The 23,501-nt window shown below is 55.0% G+C and overlaps 2 protein-coding genes across 5 annotated transcripts; one reads left to right on the forward strand and one right to left on the reverse strand.

The window, feature by feature from the left end:
* Positions 1–4,620: 4,620 nt before the first annotated feature.
* Positions 4,621–6,252, forward strand: TSSK2 (testis specific serine kinase 2). Its single transcript, XM_003763329.3, has one exon. It carries the CDS (start codon positions 4,938–4,940, stop codon positions 6,015–6,017), a length of 1,080 nt encoding a protein of 359 aa, XP_003763377.1. The 5' UTR covers positions 4,621–4,937; the 3' UTR covers positions 6,018–6,252.
* A 5,441-nt stretch (positions 6,253–11,693) lies between these two features.
* ESS2 (ess-2 splicing factor homolog) lies at positions 11,694–23,061 on the reverse strand. Of its 4 annotated transcripts, none has more exons than XM_031948961.1 (10): positions 22,814–23,061; positions 21,554–21,722; positions 21,269–21,364; positions 20,786–20,961; positions 19,586–19,703; positions 18,914–19,047; positions 18,117–18,219; positions 14,629–14,738; positions 12,993–13,108; positions 11,694–12,200 (listed from the first exon to the last, which is right to left on the reverse strand). In XM_031948961.1, exons 1-10 carry the CDS (start codon positions 22,976–22,978, stop codon positions 11,924–11,926), a joined length of 1,464 nt encoding a protein of 487 aa, XP_031804821.1. In that variant the 5' UTR covers positions 22,979–23,061; the 3' UTR covers positions 11,694–11,923. The 4 variants fall into 4 exon arrangements, with proteins under 4 accessions (XP_031804821.1, XP_031804824.1, XP_031804823.1 ...); XM_031948964.1 differs by lacking the exon at positions 22,814–23,061 and adding an exon at positions 22,542–22,792; XM_031948963.1 differs by lacking the exon at positions 22,814–23,061 and adding an exon at positions 22,328–22,477.
* Positions 23,062–23,501: the final 440 nt, after the last annotated feature.

The following is a 23,501-nucleotide window of genomic DNA, read 5'->3' on the forward strand; positions in this document are numbered from 1 at the left end:
AGTGGTTTCTTCCCCGTGACTTCTCTTTAAAAACATTTTGATTCAAGTGATCATCCTCTGTCTTCTTCCCTTCTATAACTAAACTCCCAGGAAAAGCTGCCTCTTCGTCCTCTGCACACATTCAGTTCTCCACCCTTTGCAATCAAGCTGCCAACGTGACCACTCAAGGGCCCAATCTCAACCTTTCTCTTTGAAGCTCTTGGAAAGCTCTGGGGACCACCAGCCCCTCCTGGGTCCTCCATGACATTGCTCTCCTGCTTCTCCACACTCTGAAGCTGCCCCTCGGGCTCCTTTGCTGGATCATCATCCTTTACCATTCTCCCGGACCCTCTTTTCTCTCTACACTGTCACTTGACCTCATTGATTCCAATGGAGTTAAGGATTTACCTCCAGGCAGAAACTCTCAAAAGCTAGGCCCGCATTACTCACTGCCTGGCAGACTCACCACTCGATATCCCATAGAAAATTCAAACTCTGCATCTCTTGGCCCTGCCTCCTTTCTGTCCACACAGCCACCGCCTTAGCTTAGCCTATTAAACAACTCGCATTTAGGGCATTCTAAAAGAATCCTAATCTCCTCTCAATCTTTTCCCTTCACCAATCCCTCCTCACCTCGGCCTCTTTGAGCACAGTTTCCTCCCTTTCGAAGCTCGGCAGACCTTTCCTCATTCTTACCCAGCTGCTAACAGCCTCCCCTCCAAAATTACCTTGGGTTTAAAGATTTAATTTGCACATACTCTGCCTAAGCTTATATACCGGCACACAGCAGCTGCCTCCACAACTTGGAAGCTTTTTGAGGGCAAGGACTGGCGTTTCTGATTTCATATCAACAGTATCTAGTAGGTGTTTAATGTGAAACGCACCCTTTCATCCTAGATCTTGGAAAAGCAAGAAGCCAACCCTTCTAAGCCTCCCCCACACTATCCTACATCCCCTCTTTTCACCTCTGTGTTCTGAGAGCTCCAAAAGGCATAAAAGCTTGAGGGGAGCCGACCCTACCTCCTACTCCTAGGGGACCCCAAGTTCCTCAGGGATGACTAACGCTGGAGGACCCTTCCTGGAGGTTTCTCTGACTCAAGCCAGGAGAGGCCTGACCCAAACAAACAAGGTCCAAGATCTCTAAGTCCACATAGTATTGACCTGTCCTGGAAAAGAAAAGAATCGGGGGGGCAGGAGGACCTTAAGCTTTTGAAGGATTATTAATAGGAGAAGAAATTAGCCTCGTGGGGATCCAAAGATCTAAGTGGAGTAACAAATCTAAATTGGGGAGATACAGGTTCAGGTTGGACAAGAGGAAAAACTTCTAAAGGATAGGAGCCGCCCAACAAGGGAGAGAGTGGATTTCCTCTCCCTGGAGGTCTCTACACACAGGCTAGGTGACTACTTGTACAAGAAACTATCAAGAACTCTTCAATATTGGTTGGATTACATACCTACAAAGATCTTTCCTCACACTCTAAAATGTGATTCCTCCTCCTTTAGTTTCACAGACGAGAGCCCAGGACCTCGCATCCTGCCTCAGATATGACTTTCCTACCCACTAGGAAGGGCTCAGTTGAGAGGCAGTATGGCCCAAAGAAAAGCACTGAATGGAAACCAAGATCAGGGGATCATTTTGCCATCGACTCGATAAATGAGTTTGGGTCTGTCTCATCCCCTTCTTTGACCTCAGCCTACTCCTCTATCAAGTGAGAGTGCTGAATTCAATAGTGTATTGACTTCTTTCCAATTTGACTGTTTCATGGATCAGGTCCCAGGACCCTCAGGGCCTATAAAGTCCAAGCCATCCTTGTAGAGGAATGCTCCCAACATCTCCCACTAGTCATCCAGCTTCTGGTGGAACATCTAAAGTTCTTACCCCAGGGCCAAATCCTCCTTCACAGACAGCTCCCATCTCTTCCCCTATGTCTCCTTATCTTGTTAAATAACCTTAATTCCTTCCCTCCAGCCTCAGAGAGCACAGTCTCTTGGCTGTGCAGCCTGTATCCCAACCTGTCAATGTGACATCCAGATCCAGCAATCTGCCAAGGGCAGAGGGACCATCACCTGCAGCTTTCCAGATACTTTTCCTCCCAATATAACCTAAGACTTCATTAGCTATTTTGTTGGGGGGCTGACTTAGATAACTTGCTGTTCACTGAAACCCCTACATCTCTGGCTACGTGATTTTCCTGGAGGTTTGAGCCCACCCAATTGTCTAGCTCTTCCCTTCCCGAAGATGTTGCTCCCAAAACTCCAGTAAGGCATACCCTATCCAGGGCCTGGACTCAACAGCTTGCTAGTCAAAGACACACAGAACACCAGAGCAGACCATCCTCGGCCTAACAGAAATTTCTCTTCCACAGACACAGTCATTCACTTCTCTCCACCTCCACCCCAACCTTGGCCCTGTTCCCTTCTAATCCCTACATTGGAAGAATTATAACTTGGCTCAAAAGACTGAGAACTGAAGGAGATTCCAGCCAAGCTCCTTCTCAGGAGCTTGAAGCAGCCCACTTAACCTCCAGAAAAAGCCAAACACCTATTCCCACACACAAACCCTATTATTTCCAACCCAATCCTCCAAATACTGGCTCTCCACCCAGGGTAACCTCTACACACTCTTCTGCTCACTGTCGCCCGGTCCCTCTCCTCCCAGATACCCAGAAGCTTTCCCAATTGGCATCTCCATTGGAAATCAGTACAAATAATTCATTAGAAGGACATACAAGGTAGAGAGACACCAGCCTACCCTCGGAAAAAAGCACTGGGTTTGGAGGGTCAATCCTGCCTGACCCCTACTGGCCGGCCGACTCTGGTGGTCACTTTGGCAGCTCGGCGCCCCCAAGCCAGCCTCTGAGGGTGTAAGATATAAATGAGCTGCGCACTGGTGAAAGGAGTCTCCACATTAGGATTTCCCCACATATATGAAATCGCAGACCAAAAAATAAACAAGACTTTCATATCTTGACTGAAATTACAAAGCAGGTTCTGAGGGGCAGCGTTCCTTTCCCCTACTACAGAGCGGGGACCTTGAGCTTTCAAAGGCGGAGGGGACTGACTAATCTAGCACGCCTGTGAGTCTGGGTCCAAGACCGGCCCAGGCAAGTCTGGAGAATCCTATCAGCAGAGGCCTGGATCCAGCTGCTCATTCAACCTTCTGCTAAGGCATGGAAGGAATATCTCTCTGTCTCTCTCTCTCTCTCTCTCTCTCTCTCTCGGTCACTGCAGTAAGATCCAGAGATCCTTAGAGTACACTTAATTCATCTTTCCACCACCTCCCTCAAAGGCTCATTTGAAAAACCCTCAATTTGCACCCTTCTAGACATGGAAGCTGTTATGAGAATCTTGATCCAGGCCCTCCCCTCCATTGCATGTCAGATAATCAAGCCCTTGTTCAAGCACTTCAGTCATTCCCCACTGACTACAGGATGAAGGTCAAACTCCTGAGTCTGGCCTAAAGGTCTTTCCACCATCTCTCTCCAACCAACCATTCCAGCTTTATCTTAATGAATCCATTAACGAGAATTTATATTAAATACCTACTATTTGCCAGACAATGGACTAGGTGTTGAATATAAGAACTTAAAAATTAAACAGTCCTTTGTCCAGAAAAAATCATTCCTCTTTCACACCCTAAGCTCCAAGGCAGACTAGCCTACTCACTAGGCCGCTAAACATGACCATGTGCATTCACGCCCTCCTCCAAGCTTTTGCTCCTGCTGTTTCCTCAAGGAGACTATTCACCTCCCTCTCCTATTCAAACTCTCCCATGCTTCCAGGACCAGCTTAACTCCCATCTCCTTGGGGTCTCTGCTTGGAGAAGTGTGTGCAAGAACTCACAAATGCACACTACATCACGTTAGGAGGAAAGCCAGAACAGAGGATGGTTTTATGACCTCCTACCTCTTCCTATCCCAAAGAACAGAAACAAACACTTTAGTTCTCCTTAAACCTTTGATAGCAATACTTCTGTGCGCACGCAAACACACACACACACACACACACACACACACACACACATACCTCACTCACATTCTCTCTTTTTCTTCCAAAGATTAGGACAAGAGACCTTTGATCTGAGGACTTCACCCAGGAGTTGCGCAGTTAACTTTGGGTCTCGGCCCTCAGACTTGCTCCACTCCTGATTGCTGCACATTCCACACCAGCTTCAACGCTCTCCCGCCTCACTCCTCCCTACTTGCATCTGAAGCCCCTTCGCCTAACCCCAGGCTCCAAAACCCACCGATCCCCCAAACATCCGGCCAGGGAAGAAAACCATTTATAATCTTCCACAGAGCTCAAGACAACACTACAGCCAAGGCCGACAGCGGTCTCTCCAGCCAAAGCTAGGGCTGTGTGTGTCTTCGTGAAGGAGGGATCTAATGCTTTGCAAGTTGAGACCCTGGAGGAATACGATTTCATATCTAAAAGAAACCAAACGAATTCACCTCGAGTGGGACAAAGCCCCATGCCCAACCCCAGAGCCAAAGCCCGCACTGTGTGAGCAAGACAGACATTAGACATCCCGCCTGTCATGCTGTCCTAGCTACAGTCCACCTTTCCTGCCCGGAAGAACTCTGGGAAAGAATCCATTCTGACGGCCAAGCTGCTCGGGTCCCCCTTGGCTACGAGGAAAAAGAGGGGATGTTACCAGCCTCCTGGGGTGGGGGAGGGGGCCGCTTCTTGCCGCTGGCCTCCCAGGGTTCCAGATGCCCCAAAGGCTCGGGGCGAAAGCCCCATTCCCCCCGGCACAGTTCCCCCCTCTTGGCAGCTTCGCTTTGTGACTTCACCCGCTGAAGTCACTCCGGAGACAATGCCGAGCGTTCTACCTCCAGCCAAGGCCAGGCCCAGCCTGCTCAGAGGCCTCTCCCACAGTGTAAATGAGGACACTGTTGGCCCATGTGGGGAGGGGATGTAGATAACAGCGTCAAGAGGCATCGGTTGCTTCTGGCACCATGGACGATGCCACAGTCCTAAGGAAGAAGGGTTACATCGTTGGGATCAATTTGGGGAAAGGCTCTTATGCTAAAGTGAAATCTGCTTACTCTGAGCGCCTGAAATTCAATGTGGCGGTCAAGATCATCGACCGCAAAAAAACACCCACTGACTTTGTGGAGCGGTTCCTGCCCCGGGAGATGGACATCTTAGCTACGGTCAACCATCGCTCCATCATCAAGACCTACGAGATCTTCGAAACGTCCGATGGAAGGATCTACATCGTCATGGAGCTTGGGGTCCAAGGGGACCTCCTGGAGTTCATTAAATGCCGGGGCGCCCTGCACGAGGACGTGGCTCGCAAGATGTTCCGCCAGCTCTCCTCGGCCGTCAAGTACTGCCACGACCTGGACGTCGTCCACCGCGACCTCAAGTGCGAGAACCTCCTGCTTGACAAAGACTTCAACATCAAGCTGTCGGACTTCGGGTTCTCCAAGCGCTGCATACGGGATGGCAACGGGAGAATCATCCTCAGCAAGACCTTCTGCGGGTCGGCGGCCTACGCGGCCCCCGAGGTGCTCCAGGGCATCCCCTACCAGCCCAAGGTGTACGACATCTGGAGCCTGGGCGTGATTCTCTACATCATGGTCTGCGGCGCCATGCCGTACGACGACTCCGACATCAAGAAGATGCTGCGCATCCAGAAGGAGCACCGCGTGGACTTCCCCCGCTCCAAGAACCTGACGGGCGAGTGCAAGGACCTCATCTACCGCATCCTACAGCCCGACGTCAATCGGCGGCTGCACATCGACGAGATCCTCAGCCACACCTGGATGCAGCCACCCAAGCCCAGAGTCACACCCTCAGCCTCCTTCAAGCGGGAGGGGGAGGGGAAGTACAGGTCTGAGTATAAGCAGCTGGACTCGAGGACGGCCGCCAAGCAGGAACACAGACCCGATCACAAGCTGGGAGCCAAGACTCAGCACAGGCTGCTGGTGGTCCCCGAGAACGAGGAGACCAAGCCTGAAGAACGGGTGGCTGAGACGTCCAAGACCAAAGACCATCCGCCAGGATCTGAGGTGGGGAAAGCTCATGGCTAAAGGTGGCCGGCCGTCTTGCCCCTCTCCCCCAAGGTAGTCTCTGTCACGTAGCTTCCATACAAGTAGCTAAGTGGGCAGGTGGGAGCAGAAGAAGGCACGGGGTGCAAGCAAAAAGTAAAATCTCTCAATTAAACCACTATTTTGATTACGTTCTATAGCTTTCTTCCCACTCAGTAGCGGAAATACTACTTGCTAATCACCAAATAAATCACAAAGTCTATACAAGTGCAAACAATGCCCCGTGAGGAGTCTTTTTCTCTAGGACGTGGCGGCAGGGCCAAGGGGCCTCACCGCCCTTCCCAAGGTGGGACCGGGGCGGGGGTCTGCTCAGACAGGGTCCGGGGGGCAAGAGGAGCCTGCCAAGGTCGGCGAAGGCAGGTGTCTCTTCAACCAGGGCGCTCCCCGGGTCAGGTCCCAGGCTGGGTGGATTCCAGTGGTACCCACCCCAATCCCTGCCCTAGGCATCTTGGTATGCCGCCCCAACTCTAGCCTCCCACGCCAATGTGCCCAGGGGACGCTCCCGGCATCAAACCAAGTTCATCAGCTTCCCCCCAAAACTCTCCTTCCTTCCAGCATTTGGCTCGATTCAATAAGCTATTTATTAATTAAGGCCCCATTATGTTATGGACCTGGAATCAGCAGACCTGAGTTCAAATCCAACCTACCACACTAAGTTACATGACAATAAGTTACTTTTAGGCCTTCTGTCTTTCCTGTTTGTAAAACAGGGACGATACTTATCTCAAAGTAGGAGGTGCTATGCTGACGCTTAAATGAGATGCCGTACGTATAGCGCTTTGGAAGCTTGACTATGCAAGATAAATGTGAATTATTATTATTACCTACTAGGAGAATAAGACAAAAGATTTTTTTTTAAATGTGATAGGTCAACTGTGATAGGAACCAAGAAAATGGCCCGACATGGTGCTGCAGGGGCAATTCAGGGGGTGAAGCTACTTTCAGTCAGGGAAATCCGGGGTACTGCCTCCAAAAGATCAGGAGGAGAGAGGGGCCTGGAAGGTAAAGGAAACAGGGTTTGGGTCCATAGAGGTAAAGAGAAGGCAATTTCAGGGACAGGAATCTGCAGTGGCAGAAGGGAGGCACCAATCCCATTTCCTCCCTACCATCTCCCAGTGCATCCTTCCCTTCTCAAACACCAGATCTGCCCCTCTGCTTCATGCTTCCATCACTTCCCACCCCCCTCCACATACATGAGAGAACCTTCCTCATGCACCACACAGCAGGAGCCTTCTACATTCTGTATAGCGATGAGAACCTTCCTTGTGCACCATGCGGAGCAAGGGCCTTCTGTATCCTGTACAGACTGATGAAAATCTTCCTCATGCACTATGTAGAGCAGGGACCTCCTACATCCTATACAGAGTGATGAGAACCTTCTTTGTGCACTATGCAGAGCAGGGGCTTTCTACATCCTGTACGGACTGATGAAAACCTTCCTTATGCATTATGTGAAGCAGGGACCTTCTACATCCTGTACAAACTGATGAAAACCTTCCTTATGCACTATGCAGAGCAGGGGCCTTCTATATCCTGTACAAACTGATGAAAACCTTCCTTATGCACTATGCAGAGCAGGGGCCTTCTATATCCTGTACAGAGTGACGAGAACCTTCCTTGTGCACCATGCAGAGCAGGAGCCTTCTACATCCTATATAGAGTGATGAGAACCTTCCTTGTGCACCATGCAGAGCAGGGGCCTTCTACATCCTGTACAATGATGAGAATCTTCCTTGTGTACCATGCAGAGCAGGGGCCTTCTATATCCTGAACAGAGTGATGAGAACCTTCCTTGTGCATCACATAGAACAGGGGCTTTCTACATCCTGTATATAGTGATAAGAACCTTCCTTGTGCACTATGCAGAGCAGGAGCCTTCTACATCCTGTACAATGAGAATCCTCCTTGTGCACCATGCAGAGCAGGGGCCTTCTATATCCTGTACACACTGATATGAGAACCTTCCTCGTGCATCATGCAGATCAGGGACCACCTCCATCCTGGACATACTGATGAGAAACTTCCTCATGCACCACACAGAGCAGGGGCCTCCTACATCCTGTACAGAATGATGAGAACCTTGCTCATGCACCATCCAGAGCAGGGGCCTTCTACAACCTGTACAATGATGAGAATCTTCCTTGTGCATCACACAGAGTAGGGGCCTTCTACATCCTGTAAAATGATGAGAATCTTCCTTGTGCACCATGCAGAGCAGGGACCTTCTACGTCCTGTACAATGATGAGAATCTTCCTTGTGCACCATGCAGAGCAGGAGCCTTCTACATCCTGTACAATGAGAATCTTCCTTGTGCACCATGCAGAGCAGGGGCCTTCTACATCCTGTACAATGATGAGAATCTTCCTTGTGCACCATGCAGAGCAGGGGCCTTCTACATCCTGTACAATGATGAGAATCTTCCTTGTGCACCATGCAGAGCAGGGGCCTTCTACATCCTGTACAATGATGAGAATCCTCCTTGTGCACCATGCAGAGCAGGGGCCTTCTACATCCTGTACAATGATGAGAATCTTCCTTGTGCATCACACAGAGTAGGGGCCTTCTACATCCTGTACAATGATGAGAATCCTCCTTGTGCATCACACAGAGTAGGGGCCTTCTACATCCTGTACAATGATGACAACCTTCCTTGTGCATCGCACAGAGTAGGGGCCTTCTACATCCTGTACAGAATGATGAGAACCTTCCTTGTGCACTATGCAGAGCAGGAGCCTTCTACATCCTGTACAATGATGAGAATCTTCCTTGTGCACCACACAGAGCAGGGGCCTTCTACATCCTGTACAGAATGATGAGAACCTTCCTCATGCACCATCCAGAGCAGGGGCCTTCTACAACCTGTATATAGTGATGAGAACCTTCCTTGTGCATCACACAGAGTAGGGGCCTTCTACATCCTGTACAGAGTGATGAGAACCTGCCTTGTGCATCACACAGAGCAGGGACCTCCCTGTGTCTAAACCCTTCATGGATCCCTGTTGGTGACTTAATACCGTGTCCCACAGGGAGTATCTTTCCCTTGTCTAAACCAAATGTCATCTGTACTTCCAAATCCAGCTCAGTAGCCCCCTCCTCCATTCTTTCCTGATCACAGAACTGGACAGCTTCCTACCCTTCTCTAAATGCCTATTATCCACTTCCTTTCTATTCCTCTCACGTAACAGCAAGTGAAATCACAGATTTAGGAAGGAGGAGGACTTTAGAAACCATAGTGGTCAACTTCCTCATACAAAAGGGTAAAATAAAAACCTAAAGTGAGATTTTCCCCAGGTCACCCAGAGAATAAATAGCAGTCAGGATTCAAATTCAGACCCAGATTCTAAGTGTACTCTTCCTCTATGATATCTGTGTATGTCTTTCTATCCCCTCTACTGCTTTATTCATCAACCCCATAAATAGTCACTGACTGAAGATTAGAGACATCCCCAGTAAAGAAACAAATTCTTAATAATTCCCTTTCCCCAGCCCCAGCCTCACCCCCAAGAGCCCACAGCACCAGGGGGACCAGTCCCCTCGACCCCAAAGACCTTCTGTGACAGCTACTGTTGTAGCAAAACTGGGAACACCTCCTGTACTCTTCTTCCAGCGGTTAACTCTGCTGGTCTAAGACACCTGAGGTTGTCCCTGGCTGAAGTGTGGACAAAGGCTGGTTGTCCCTGGCTGAAGTATGGACAAAGGCTGGTTGTCCCTGGCTGAAGTGTGGACAAACGCAAGGTGGCTGGTCTCTGTTTACGTGGTCAGGAGGCCTGGGTTAATGCTGCACTTACTTAAGTGGTCACTGCTCCCTCTGGGCTTTAGCTTTCCCTCTTCAAAATGAGGATGACAGTAATTGCTCATCTAAATGAGGGCTCCCCCTTCCCAGAGGTCTCCAAGCAGCAGCTGGCTGTCCAACAGCTGGTGCACTGTCAGGGAGGGAAGGGGCAGACTTTGGTCACTTACGGTTTGGAGGTTTTAGACAGTAGAATATAAAACTGAGGCCACAGAATGTCTGTCTTCAAGCATTTAGAAGATTATCAGCAGGCAATTCTGGCCTTGTCTTGCCTGCCTCCAAAGGCTAAACTATGAGCAACAGGGGGGAAGGGGATACAAAGAGACATATTTAGGCTTGAGGCAAGGAATATCCTAACCATACCCACAAAGTGACGGGGATTGCCTGCCTCCGGAAGCAGTGGCTACATCTTCACTGGAGGTCTTCAAGCAAGGACTGAGGGACCAATCGCTTCAAGTCAGGGACGCTAGAGGGGATTTCCGCTCAGGGAAGAATGGACTAAGTCTCCTCTCAGGTCCTTTCCAACTTAGAGGTTCTAAGATGACTATATTGATTTGAACTAGGAAAAAAAGCCCCTGCCTTTGGTCTCCATGGAGACAAGGGTATGCCATGATGCTATGGTACCAGCCAGGAGAAAATGGACAGGGAGCCCTTGGGGAGAAGGCTGAACTGGACAGCAGCTGACCCCTTCGAGGCCTGAAAGTGCACTTCACCCAAACTGGTCACTGCACAAACAGGCCGAGTGGGAAGCCTCAGTTCCAGCTCCAAAGCCGTGGAGAATGCAAAGCCTACATAGATTTGCCCAAAATGTTGGGAAACAGGACAGAATAGGTCAAGACTCTGGTGGAAAGAGACCCAGTTCAAGTCCTGTCCATGACCTTTATCAGCCACATGACCTTGAGCCAGCCCAGTCAATTTTCAATCTGCTTACTTCTCTGTACATTGGGGAGAACAATCACGTGCAGTCACGGAGATGCTGCGACTTTCAGAAAAACACTGTAAAGCATAACTTGTGCTACGGGCGTGTGAAAACAAACCAGGACACTCAGAGGCTTCCTAATGAAACCTTTCTGGTCCAGAAGGGCAGAAGGGGCCCCTCCGGCAGCAGCTAAGGGGCCGTGCAGTCCAACCCAGGCCTCCCAAGAACCCCCTCAGCTCACCAGCTCAGCTGGGTGCCTCTCCCCACTGACAGAACTCCCTGCAGGAAGTCTCCATCCACAGCCCCTGATCCTGCCCTCTGGGGCCAAGGAGAATGAGTCTCCTCCCTCTATCTGGGGGACAGTCGTAACGACTGAAGAAAATGGGGCTTGGAGCCCTGGCTCTGACTCCTGAAGCCAGAGTGACGACAGAACAAGAACTACTGCTTGGGCGCGAGGCACAAGGGGGCAAGGCTATTGAACCTGCTGCGGGCCCAGAGTGAGCCCGACAAAGGCACTCAGTGATCAAGGCAATGTCAGAAAAGATCTCAACAGGACAAGATGGGATCAGCGCAGCCTGTGAGGGGGCTCCTACGCATTACTGTGCCGATACCAAACGGGAACAATGTTGTGAAGGGGAGGCTACTTCGGGCTGGGATCTCCCTTCCACAGGGCCTTCTGCTAAATCCCAGAGAGGAGGCCCAGGCTCTGGGACCCCAGACCATCACCACCCAAACGACGGTTCCAAAGCACCCAGTCCCAGCATTTCCTCCTCCCCATAGGCCCTTCTCAGGGACATGGGGCAAGGATTTACGGAAAAGGGAAGGGAGACAAGCCGAGGGGCAGGAGGAAGGACCCTAAGCCACATCTAGGCCCTCCAGGCCTGCCCGAATCATGTGGCCAACCTGGAGGAGGGGAGGGGGCCATGCAGCCAGACAGGGAGGCGCTGGTTCAGTTTTTCCTTTTAATGACAGCCGCAATTTTAGCTTGCATATAAAAGACTATGATCAAGTGCCCGACTTGTAGCTGGGTCCACACATGGCCCCTCCACAGGAGGCCTTTCCATCCCACCTGACAAAGCGTCCTGCTGCCAAGGTGAGGAGTCAAGTCTGGCAGAGGCCGGGCTGCCCAAGGCTCCCACAGCCAGGGCAGGCGGCCCAGGGCCCCCAGGGCCCGCTTCTCAGAAGAAATCCGAGGCTTTCCGTCTCTTGGGGAGCTGCAGCAGGTTGTCGGTGATGGAGGCGGGGTCCTGGGTGAGAGGAGTCCTTGTGGTAGTGCTGGGGGCGGGAGTGCCCGTGGGAGTTTGGGGGCCGCCGGCAGGCGTCTTGTAGCCAGGGTGGACGGGGGAGGGCGTGTAGCTGGCCCGCAGGGCCTTGTCGGTGTACTTGCTGGCAGTCCTGTTCACGAGGCGCTGCAGGGCCGGGGACATGGCTGGGCTCAGGCCTTTGGGGGTGAGGCTGCAACGGAGGGAAGGAGACAAGGGCAGACACTTAGGGACATGGCTGGCAGGGCCTGGCTGAGAGATAAGGCACCTCAGGTCCCCTCCCCGAAGCCCTTTCTCCCCCCACGGCAGCTCTGCAAACACAGGGATACGATACCCCTTCTGGAAACAAAGGAGGCAGCACTGGCACAAGCGTGGGGGAGGTAAAGGTTCCAAGCGCGGCAGCGCCCAAGACCTGGGGGGGGGAGGTGTATGTCCTGCCACGTGATGGGCAGTAATGAGAGACCCCAATCTTCCTAACCAGAGAAGGCTGGGGGAGCCCTGGGGCAGGGGCAGAGGCTCTGGGGGCCCAAAGCTTCCTCCTGGTCAGAACCAAAGAGCCCCAGGAACACAGGCTCTGCCACGGGGCTCCCAGGGCACACGAGGCACCCAAGCCAATTGAGGCTGCAGCATGGGCCAACCTCCTCTGCCAAGTTATTGTTTTTTCTTTTCCCCTCTCGGTGCTAACAAACAGCTCACCAAGAGATGAGACAAGAAGGAAAAACTCAGAAATTAATGTGGTGTCCCCAAATTTAAAAGAAAATTGGACTAAGACCTGGATTTGAATCCTGCCTCTGCCACTCGTTACCTGCGATCTGAGGCAAGTCCTTTGAAGTGTCTGGACCTTAGTTTCCCCATTTGTAAAATGGGACAGTTGTGCTAAAGGATCTCTCCCTTCCAGATCTAAGCTCAGCCAATCACATTCTTCGCTGGTGGTCCCCCTCACCCAGCCTGACTCTGCCCTGAGTGGGGAGGGAGGGATTCTCACCTGGCCAGGTTCTCTGTGACTCTCCTCAGGGCCTCTTGTTTCTTGGCTCGGTTCTTGGCAGCAGCCTCGGTGGCCATCTTGAGCCCTAACCTCTCTCTGCGTCCGGGCTCCAGGATCTGAGGAGACAGTAACTCAGGTCAGGGTCTGGGAAAGTTTGCCAGGACGCACATCTGTGGCCTCGGCCCCTTCTCAGCAGCATTTCACCAACAGCCACAGCACATTCAGGCCCTGTCCCGGGGATCACCCCAGGCTGGAGGCAGAGGAGATGGACACATCAGCAGCCCGGGCATCACGGTCTGTGCCTAAGGGCTATCCAGCCAGGAAGGCTCCATCCCTCCCCAACAGACTCTCCTGGACCTCGGGGTGACTTCCCCTCCCTCACAACACAGCAGACGAAGACTTTCCTAGAGGGCTGCGTTGTGTCTGGCTCCTTCCCAGGAGCCCCCTTCTCCTCCCTTTCCCATCCTTCACAACTGGCCTGTGCATCAATAGGTCTGGACCCCCAAGGCATCAGAACTCTTAGCAGCTCTGGACTGGTACCACCTCCAGGTCTAGACTCAGACCCACAGCAGAGCCTGCACGTTCTACTTCTGAAAAGGAGCCACTGGCACTAAGGAACAGCTACTGCACCTTCTGGGAGGGCACCTCTGAACTTATCAGGAGCCCAGGGAGCAAAGGCAGGAGGGTCCGAGACAGTGACCACAACCTTGTCTGAAGCCCCATCACTCCAAGGCCCAGGCTTGGCTCCCTAAGACCGAGGAGGGGTGGCTGTCTCCTCCATCTGGGCAGACCCCAAAACTAAAGGCAGCTGGGAGTCTCGGGGAACTGGTCAGATTGATGCTCTCGGGCACTGGGCAAGGAGCCTCCACAGACGGCCGCACCAGGCCAGGCCTCCATGCCCCTGTCATGTGTTCAGCAGCCAAGGGCTCTGGGGGCCTGGAAGCGCAGAGGGCGAGGGAGGTGGGCTGCCCGGGGTGGCCAGGTGCCAGAGCGGCGGATGGGCTGACCAGCTTCTCCGGCTTCCAGTGCCTTCTGCTACTGTGCAGCGTCTGGGACCCTCCACGTGCAGCTCCCAATACACTCTGGTCTCCCCCCTGTGCCCGGAGGCTCTCAGCTCACTTGCTGCCTTCCCAGGCTGTGCCCCTGACATCCACTCCAGGGCCCAGTGTTGCCCAGTCTGGCCTCTTCTCTGCACTACAGGTACGTGCCCACGGCTGGACCCGGCTCCTGCCAGAGCACTGAGGCTCCAAGCTCAGCCCCAGCCTGTGAGCTGAAGGGAATTCCCATGAGGAGCCTCCCCAACAAACGACTGTCCACTCGGTCTCTGAGGATTTCTAAGTGAGGAAAGGTGCCCCCTGGAGAGATGCAGCCCCTTCCTTCCCCGCTCGTGGTCTGGATCTCAGGGGGCAAACAGAACTAGGCTCGTGCTACCTGCTCCACAACCTGACCCCGGCCATCGGGAGCCACAAGAACATCCAGGTCAAATGCCTGGTGCCCAGCTGGGCAAGCTCACCAGGCCCTGGCCTTCTGGGTGGCCCAGCCGGCCTGCAAAGGCAGGGAGGTCAGGCTGGCCAGACCTTTTCTTCTAGGGAAGAGCGCGCACGCACACACACACATATACACACACACACAATACCTTGAAGGCTGGCCCCGGAGTTCGGTCCACATATGGAGTTTCTGACCCATCAATTCGCAAAGGGGTACTCTCAACCTCCCCCCATGTCATCATGGGAGATTCATTCACACCTAGACAAGAGACCAAAGGCGTGTCAGTGAAAAGCAGCCGGGGGAGGCAAAATTATACAAAAGTTAAGGAAAGTGCTGGAAGCAGGTCACACAACTAACCCTAGCCCTCACCTCTCCTCTGCCCTCCCCCCACCCCCAGCCAGGGCTCCCACCTGCGCAGGAAGCCCAGGCCCCAAGGGGGACCGGCCTTGAGGCACAGTCTCTTGCTCCTGCCCAAGCACTAACCCCATGAGCCCAAAAGGCTGCCCCAGTGGTCAGGACCCGGCCTGCCAGGGCCTAAGGCACCGCAGGCTCATCCAAGCTTCCCGGCTCCCTCTGAAATGCAAGCAGAGACTGACTCCAGGTCCTCAGGAATGTACCGAGAAGAGATGATAGGACAGGATGAGGAAGAGAGAGCTGGGTGCAAACCTATCAGAGCTTTCCTTATGTCACAGCCCAAGGGCTGCCAGCAAAAGAAATACAGTTCAATGGAGTCCAGAAGATTAAAAAAAAAGGAAAAACACCAACAACTCGCCCAAATTCATGGGCAGAAGGAACTATTATAATGCAGAAGGAACTATTATAATCCATTTCAACTACATGACCAATAACAAAACCAATACTTGTGATCTTTATCAGACACTATCGTTATCCCTATAATTAGAAGGAAAGCCCTTGAGAGAGACTTAGAACAGTACTAGGTACACACGAAGCATTTAATAAATGCTTTTTTCATTCCTCCACAAACACAACTATTTCAGTCAGCCACAGGACGTGTGGAGGGAAGCCCAGGATCTCTGGGCACCGCTGTAAAGTCCACGCCCCAGCAGGTGGGATCAAGCTGTGGCCTTCCAGGGCAGGCCCAGCCAGAGATGATGGCTGCCTTTGAAGGCCGAGGACAGGAGGACTCATGGACAGGACGACGGACAAAGACCGAAGGAAGGGCAGCGGTAGCTGCTACCAAACCCCAGATGGCCAGTGACCTGTCCCCCAACCTGACCAGTCTCACTATAAACCAAGCAAAGGAAGTCGCGCCAAAGGGGCTTCCTTAGAAGGACAACAGAGCTCACGTTACAAGGTTTGCAAAGATAAGAAATCCCTCAGCTGGGCCAATATCAGTTGCAAACTCTGAGGAGGGAAGGGAAGCCATTGCTGACAAGAACAGACCCCAGCCTCCCAGGAAGTCACCCATGACACTTATGTCCAGCTGGGCAAAGGGGGGAAGGTGAAACTCACCAGTGACTCTGGGCACAGTGACCTTGTGGACAAGGGGCCACCACATCCCCTGCTGCTCTACAAAGAGCCGAGGGTGGCAGGGATGGCGGGAGAAGAGATCAAAGGCCTGGGCCCACAAAAGAAGCCTCAGGCCTGTTTCTTCCCCAGAACTCACAAGGTGCTGAGAAGCACTAGGGAAGGTTACAAACAATGGGAACCAAGCCTATGACAGGAAGAACTCGTAAGTGACACAAGAGTCCTTTCCAAATCAGAATCTGTGTGCGGCTAGACTGTCAACCTGCCAGAGCGATGATTAGCTGTAAAGGGCTGAATCTCTGAGCCATGCACTTAGAAAACCGAGCACTCAAGGCTAATTACCAATTGGACAATACTCTATTAGAATTTGCTTGGAAAATGGCCCGCCCTACCATTCTGTGCTGCTCAATCTGTTGGTCTATAGAAGAGGAGGAGAGATAAGAGGGAGGTGAGTCCCGGGCAGTGGAAGAAAGAGGAGATTCTTGTGTCCATAAGCTCTCCTCTCCCTTTGATAAAGAATAAAAATCAAGGACTTTTGCATATCCTGACTCAAACTGATTTTAAAGTATCCAGGGAGCTAACGCGGTCATCACAATTACTGAGCTGAGGGAAAGTAAAAATGAGACCACGGCATACCATCCAGGTAAGATCATTCCAATCCGACCTATTAAAGTAACAAAAATGGGAAGTGGACAGAGGAAAAAAGACCGACCAATTCTAACAATTTCATAGAGAAATCCAACCGGTGAACACCGATCACCACAGTGAGGAGACCCAAAGTACCTCAAAATCACTTTAATCAAAACTAACCACTGACTTCCTCACCAAGTGAAGAGCTATGGTGGCCAAGGGCATGTACAGGACTGTTTGTAGAACAGTGAAAGGCAGCAGGCAATAAAAAGCAGTTGTTCTAGAATCCAAGACCCCAAGAAAAGTCATCCTGAGCTCATTTAAAAATGAAACTGGGACCACAACAGAGGTAAGAGACTGGCAGAAGCGTCTATCGTGAACCTTTTGCACCCTTGGAAACAGTGCAGCCACTATCTCTGAACTACCCTCAGGTCTGGGTGGGCTAGAGAGGAAATGAAGCAAGGAAGCAAACCACTATTCAAGAGAGAACTTGGGCTGACCTTACTGTCACCACATCATAAACAAGCAAGGATGTCCTTGTCAGAGACAGCTGCCACTGATGTGGAAGAAATACTAACCAGGAGACATGCAGAAGGAAGAAAAATCACACACACACACACACACACACACACACACACACACGAGAAGAATGACCATTGCCAAGATTATGAAACACCTAGAGAGCACATCTATGGGCACCCTAGATCTCGGGCAGATGGGCATTGACTCAGGCCCTCACCTAGACAGAGAGAAAGCAGGCTAGACTGCCTTTGGGAAGATTCGCCCTCAAGCAAAGGCCCATACTTTTAATACCCAATTTGTTTCCAACAACGTGTGGCAGCCAAGTCACGGACCATGAAAGTCTCTGAGGGCCAAAGGTGAGACCACCCAAAGAGCGAGGGAAGGGCCCGTGGAGGCACAACTTCTCTGGAACACAATGGAAACGGAGGAGGAATCACGCAGGAGAAGGGTGGGGAGGACGCCATCCACTAGCAGACCCTACAAGGAGGCCTTGCTGCTCAGCAGCAAGAGCCCAGGAGGAGGGCGGGGGAGCCTGAGGTGGGGCAGAGGTGGTCGGAGAGCAGGGGAAGCAGGCAAGGACAGAGGGAGAGTATTTCAACCCGGGACCTGCTTCCAGGACACTGATATTTACCCAGGGTCTTTGGACCAGGAGGGAGCATTATCTATTATGATCCCTATTTTATTTATGAGGAGCTCGGTGCCCAGGTGGGGAAAGGAGTTGGGATTCGAGCCACAAACTCTTGCTGGCTGCACCAAGGAGCCCCCAGCAGTGCCAAGATTACCATTCCCATGCCTCAGAGCTGAGGAAACAGAGAAAGGCCACCTGACTCACGAGCAGCCACAACAAGGACCCAAGAGTCCCAACTCCCAGGCCAGTGCTCTTGCCACCAGCCTGGGTTTTCAGGCCAGAGGCCTCTGTCCCTGGGGAGCAGAGGCAGCCCCCCTGGGCAATGACAACATCTTCCAGACCACGTGCAAACCAAGGACTTATCTTACCTGGGGCTGGAGAAGGAGTGGCAACAAATCCATATCCGTTGACCTTGGGAGACTCCTGGGGGATCAGCTCCTTGCCATCAGGTCCCACTTTACCCTGTTTGTACTGAAAAACACAAGCCCCAGAGGGTCAGCACGCCCGGGCAGCAGACACTGCCCCAAGCCCCAGATGCCCCCGGCTCTGGCCCGCAGGCTCTGCAGCCGCCTCTGGTCAATGGCAGGAGCTCTCGAAGCCATAGCTGGGGCACCCCTGGGGAGCCAAGTGCAGAAAGGAGAAGAGCAGGCTGCCGCTCACCCACCCCTCGGAAGGCTGAATGCCTTCCTGGTCACTGCTGTGGGGCCACTAAGGTGTCTCAGTCCAACAAGGACACCCAAGCACGGCAACGTGAATGAAGCCAGAGAAGAGGAAGGAGATCAGGAGTCCCAGGGCAAGCAGCGTTGCAAGTCCCACCTCCGTCCTCTTCTCCCCCATCCAGTGCTGCCTTAGCACATGTCCCAGATTCCCCTTCCTGGCCAGCCCACTCCCTGCCCACACCAAGGGCCCACTAGCCGGCCTTGCCCGCTCTGACACAGTGCCCGCCACCAGCTCCCCTCTGCCCTGACTCCTCTCAGCATGTTCAAGGGCTTCCCTTGGCCCTCCCCTGGCCTGAGACTTTCAGGCCCTGGGGCCGAGCACCCAGACCAGAGGAGAGCTCATGGCTTGTGTGTCCTCCGCCAAGGCTGGCCTCGCAGGCACCAGGAGCCGCAGGAAAAGCTGCCCCTTTGGTCCGAGGCCACGCGCAGCATAAGCATCCATGTACCTGGGCGTTGAGGGCAGCCGCCTGCTGGAGCTGGGACTTGCTCAGGGCTTGGCTGAAAGGGTCCTTGAGGAAGCGCGTGTTTCTGTGCAGCACCTGCCGGGGCTTCTTAAATACATCCTCCCCATCGGGGACACCTGAGAAAACACAAGGATTGGATCAGAACAGAGGCGGTCGTGGGGCTCTGGGCAAGGCACCCCTTCTCCGTGCCTCAGTCCAGGAGGATCTGCGATGACAAGAGACACACAGCCGGGGGATCCCCAGCACTTGCTGCTTCTACACAAGCTCCTCGAATGACCCAAAGGGAGGCAGCTCCCCCTCCCCCATTGGGGTGGCCAAAAAGCTTCTCCTTCCTCCGGGGCTCCAACAACCTGGGTTTCCGACGAAGGCCTCGGCTGGTACCACAGCAGGACTGAGCAGGTCCGCTCCCGCCGAGACAGCTGAAGCGCAGCAGGGCTCGCCAACTTACCCAGGGGACAAACAGCCGCCTGGAGCCAGGATTTTAGGTCTCGGCTCCAAGTCCAGAGCGATCTCCAGGATGCCGTGCGGCATCTTCCAAAGAGCAAAACAACACAAGCCCCCTCCCCATGTAAACTGACAAGAAGATGCTCCGAGGGCAGCCTGGGCACTTGACACCCCCCCACGCCATACTCCCATCCCAGGCCCCAATCTCACCCTCAGGGTAGTACATCAGAGAATTCTTAGCCTTGTACTTCCAGGTCTCCACCCCAGCCTGGCTGCTCTGCAGGGCCTGCTGCTCGGTGGACGGGAGGGCCAGGTTATCCTGCTGCCTCTGAAAGAAAGAGCCAAGTGAGGGCAGCCTCCCGGAAGCCGGGGTTTGGCCAGCTGCCCCGCCTCCCCGGCCCCATGAAATCATCCTTGGGGAGGTTCAGAAATGCAGGATCCACAATCCCATCTCCCCCTTCCAGTGCCCACATCTGTCTCTCAAGGGAGCAGTGAGTGCCCAAGAGAGGGCCTGGGAGAGCCACAAGTCATGGGAACAAAGCTGGAAAGGGCTTCAGAGGTCACCTATTTCAACTCTCATTTTTTACAGGGAAAAACGTGCCCAGAAACTGAAAGGATTTGCCCAAGTTCACACAGGTAGTGAACAAGAGTGAGCAGCAAGCGAGGACTGGAAGCCAGGTCCTCTTTCCCCAGTCTCAGGTCCCTGGCACTCCCAAGACCGCCACGTCACTCAGGACCCTCCCACCCCCATGATGGGAGGGAAGGGGCTTAAAGCTCCTGCTGAGGGGCCGGTGCCGGCAATGACGTGGGGGGAAGGGTCTGAGAGGGCCAACGAGGAATGGCAAGGATGGCCAAGGGCAGCAGCAGCAGCTGGGCTCTGCGGCCCAGTCTGAACCAAGGGGCTACACAAGCTTGGGGCTGCTTCTGGAAAATGGGAGCAACAATTTGATTCCATTCAAATCAAGCTTCCTAAGCTCCTCGGCTCTTCGAGGCATGTGCTGCTCCTGGAAGACCCGACACCGAAGGCAAATAGCCCCTGCCCTCCAGCAGCCTCCCCCTCCCAGGGGTACAGAGGGCCCTCAGAAGGGCCCCAGCCCATTCACAGACCACATGGGCTGGGCGGCCCACATGAGCTGAAATCCCACGAGCCTCGAGGAAGGGGCCCTGGCTCCCAGCTGCTCTCAGTGACTTCTGGCTGACCACGCTCCCCCAGTGCGGAGGGGCAGGCACTTTTACAGAGGCTCAGGACGTTTGGGGGCACTCCCCAGCACCTGCTGCCTCCCAAGGGTCAGGGAAGCCGGGCCACGGGCAGTGCCAGGCTCCTCTGCCTAGAAAGTGCAGGCCCACACGCCAGAGTGAACCAAACCCCGGGTCTCCCCTCCCCCCCCCCCCCGAGGCCCCAGGCCTCACCTTTTCAAACTCATCCTCCGCCTCGTAGAGCCAGGCGTGCCGGGCCCGCTCCTTCTCCTTGGCCACCTCCATGATCTCCTGGAAGGAGGCATTGTCCTCGCTGGTGTACCTGGTCAGGAAAGCGTCCAGACTAGGGAGGGGCTCTTTCTCCTCCTCTTCCTCCGCTTCTCCCGCCCCTGACAAGGACAAGAACACGGAGGCCTCTGAGGGGCGCCCGCAGCGAGCCCCTCTGCCAGTGGGGAGGTCGGCCACGGGGCCCTGAGCAGGACTCAACCCCCGAGGGCTGCTCCCCCCCCCCCCCCACAAAGGATGAGGCGGCTGTGCTCCTGCGGGTCAGGGGGTGGGGGGGGCCCAGAGACTTCCCAAGGGCGCCTGCTGTCCCCGAGGCGGCAGCAGCAGGGGAAGCCTCCCGGGCAGGGGTACGTGGGGCCAAGGGGCGAGCAGCCCCCAAAGGCACCGCCCAGGCACACACCGGCCACTGACCTTCCTCGGGACCTTTAGCACGAAGCCGGGGCTTAGCTGCCAAGGAGGCAGTGCCCGGGTGAACTTCGGGAGTCTCGAACGTGGCCGGGGTCACATCTGAGAGACAGAGGAAAAAGACGCTGGACAAAAGGCCCCTGACCGACTCTGCCCCGTCTGCCCGAGGCAAAGACAGCGCTGCTCCCGAGGCCCCCAATGGAGCCGACCTGCCCCCGCCCTCCCCGACCCCCCACACCCCGGACTCCCTGCCCCTTCCCGGGGGCCCCACAATGCCCCGCGGCCCCTTACACGGCAGCGGGGTGTCCCGCGACAGCTTGCCCAGGGAGGAGCCGAACTTGATGGCTATCTGCCGCATGCGCTCCAGGTCCCCGCTCTCCTCCGCCTCCAGGTACTCCTTCTGGGCTTGCAGCTTCTCCACGTCCGGAAAGAAGTCCCGCTGAATCACCGTCTGCAGGCCCTGGGGAGGGAGGGCAGGTCAGGACCCTGAGGCCCCCCGGGGCTGGAGGAGAGAAGCCTCCCGCTGCGGCGGGGGCAGGGAAACAGCCTCACAGCGGGCCCGCTCCTCCTCGGCAGGTCCCACCAGCAGCAGCTCCCGCTGCTTTTCCAAAAGGAGCCCCTGCCCGCAGCCGCAGACACCTACGGCTCAGAACGTGCCAGCATCAGCCAGGCCGGGGGAGGGGCAGGGGGAGGGGCCGGGGGAGGGGCCAGGGCAGGGGGAGGGGCCGGGGCAGGGGGAGGGGCAGGGGAGGGGCAGAGGGAGGGAGGGGCAGGGCCCAGGTCCCAGGAAGGAAGCCCACCAAGGGGTGAGGGAGCTGCCCCAGAGCCCCAAGACCGAGGCCCCGGCAGGGCCCGGGCCGCCACAAACCAGGTGATTCTAATGGAAAAGGAGAAAGTGGTCCTCCCCGGGGGCAGGGGGCAGGCTCTGAGTGGTGCTCACTGTGTAACTAAAAGCGTTCCGGGCCCTCCCCCCACCTCGCCCTGCGCCCCTCCCCTCCCCCCCACGGGGGTGGGGGGAGGGGGGCTGCTAACGCTGACTAGCGGGGGGCCGAGGCGGAAGGAGACCTTTCTGACTGTCAGGGGGGCAAGGGCTCAGCCCGTGGGATTCCCTAGGGTGACTGGGGCCGGCCCCTTCTCTCCGGTCCTCAGTTTGCCGCCCTGTGAAACGGCGCCACGGGACGGAAAGCAGCAGGGGGGGGGAAGGGGACATCCGGCCTGGGGCAGGGGAGGACCGGGGAAGGGTCGGGAACCGGAGGAACGGGGACCAAATGGTAAACACCGCGTCACATCCGAGTCTCCGCCCCCGGGACGGGGAGGAGGGACATCCGGGTCTCCGCCGCCTCAGGAAGGGGCGGGGAAAACGTCCCGGGCTCCAACCCTAGGAAAGGAAGCAAAAAGGGAGGGAGGGACATTCGGGTCCCGCCTCAGGAAGAACAAGGGATAAGGTCCGGGTCTGAGAGGAGAGAAAGGAGGAAAACATCCGGGTCTCTGACGCGGGGCGGGGGAACGCCCGAGTCTCCGCCCACCGCAGGCCGAGCCGGGTCTCCCTACCTCGATATACTCTTCCTCGTCGAGGACGCGCTTCTTGGCCTTCGCCTTCGTCACCCGCTTGTTGCGCGCCCTGGGGCTGGCCAGGGCCGCCCCTTGCCTCCGTAGCGCGCCCAACGCCCGGGCCGTAGCGGCCGGCGAGGCGCTTCCTGCGCAAGGGCTCTCCATTCCTCGGGGCCCCGGGCTGAGTGCGGCCTCTCAGTGGAGCTGAGGGAGGGCGGGAGGGCGAGCGCGGGTGACGACACTTCCGGTGCGCGCGCTCGTCACATTGCCGCGGGGGCGGGGCTCGCGCCCAGCGGGGACTCGGCGCGCGGCCGAGACCTCCAACAGCCCCTAACGTAAGGGGGCGGGGTGCGTTCCGGACGTGCCCCGTGGCTTGCTGGGAATTGGAGTCTTAACGCGCGGTGGAGCCGGAGAGGCAGCCGGCCGTTGGAACTGCTTCAAAGCCCTACTCGGGTGTGCTGGAGCATGAAAACGATTATTAATAAATTATAGACTGTTTCTTCTTGTTGTTATTAAAGCGGCAGCGAACATGCGCGTGGCGCTTTACTTCTGCTCCGCGGGTTCTCAAAACAGCCCAGGAAGGAGGCAGGGGCTGCTGCTGTCCCCGTTTTACAGATAAGGAAACTGAGGCGGACGGGGTGGCACCTGAGCGCAGGTTTTCCCAAGCCCGAGCATATGGCTTTTTAAC

Source organism: Sarcophilus harrisii, chromosome 1, assembly GCF_902635505.1.
Source record: "Sarcophilus harrisii chromosome 1, mSarHar1.11, whole genome shotgun sequence".
NCBI classification, from domain to species: Eukaryota; Metazoa; Chordata; class Mammalia; order Dasyuromorphia; family Dasyuridae; genus Sarcophilus; species Sarcophilus harrisii.

Coding starts and splice junctions, on each gene's coding strand:
- TSSK2 (XM_003763329.3), top strand. CDS start 4,938: ATGGACGATGCCACAGTCCTAAGGAAGAAGGGTTACATCGTTGGGATC.
- ESS2 (XM_031948961.1), bottom strand. CDS start 22,978: ATGGAGAGCCCTTGCGCAGGAAGCGCCTCGCCGGCCGCTACGGCCCGG. Junction 19,048..19,585: donor TCTGATGTACTACCCTGAGG/GTGAGATTGGGG, acceptor GTGTTTTCTCAG/GTGTCCCCGATGGGGAGGAT. Junction 18,220..18,913: donor CGGCTGCCCTCAACGCCCAG/GTACATGGATGC, acceptor TGTGTTTTTCAG/TACAAACAGGGTAAAGTGGG.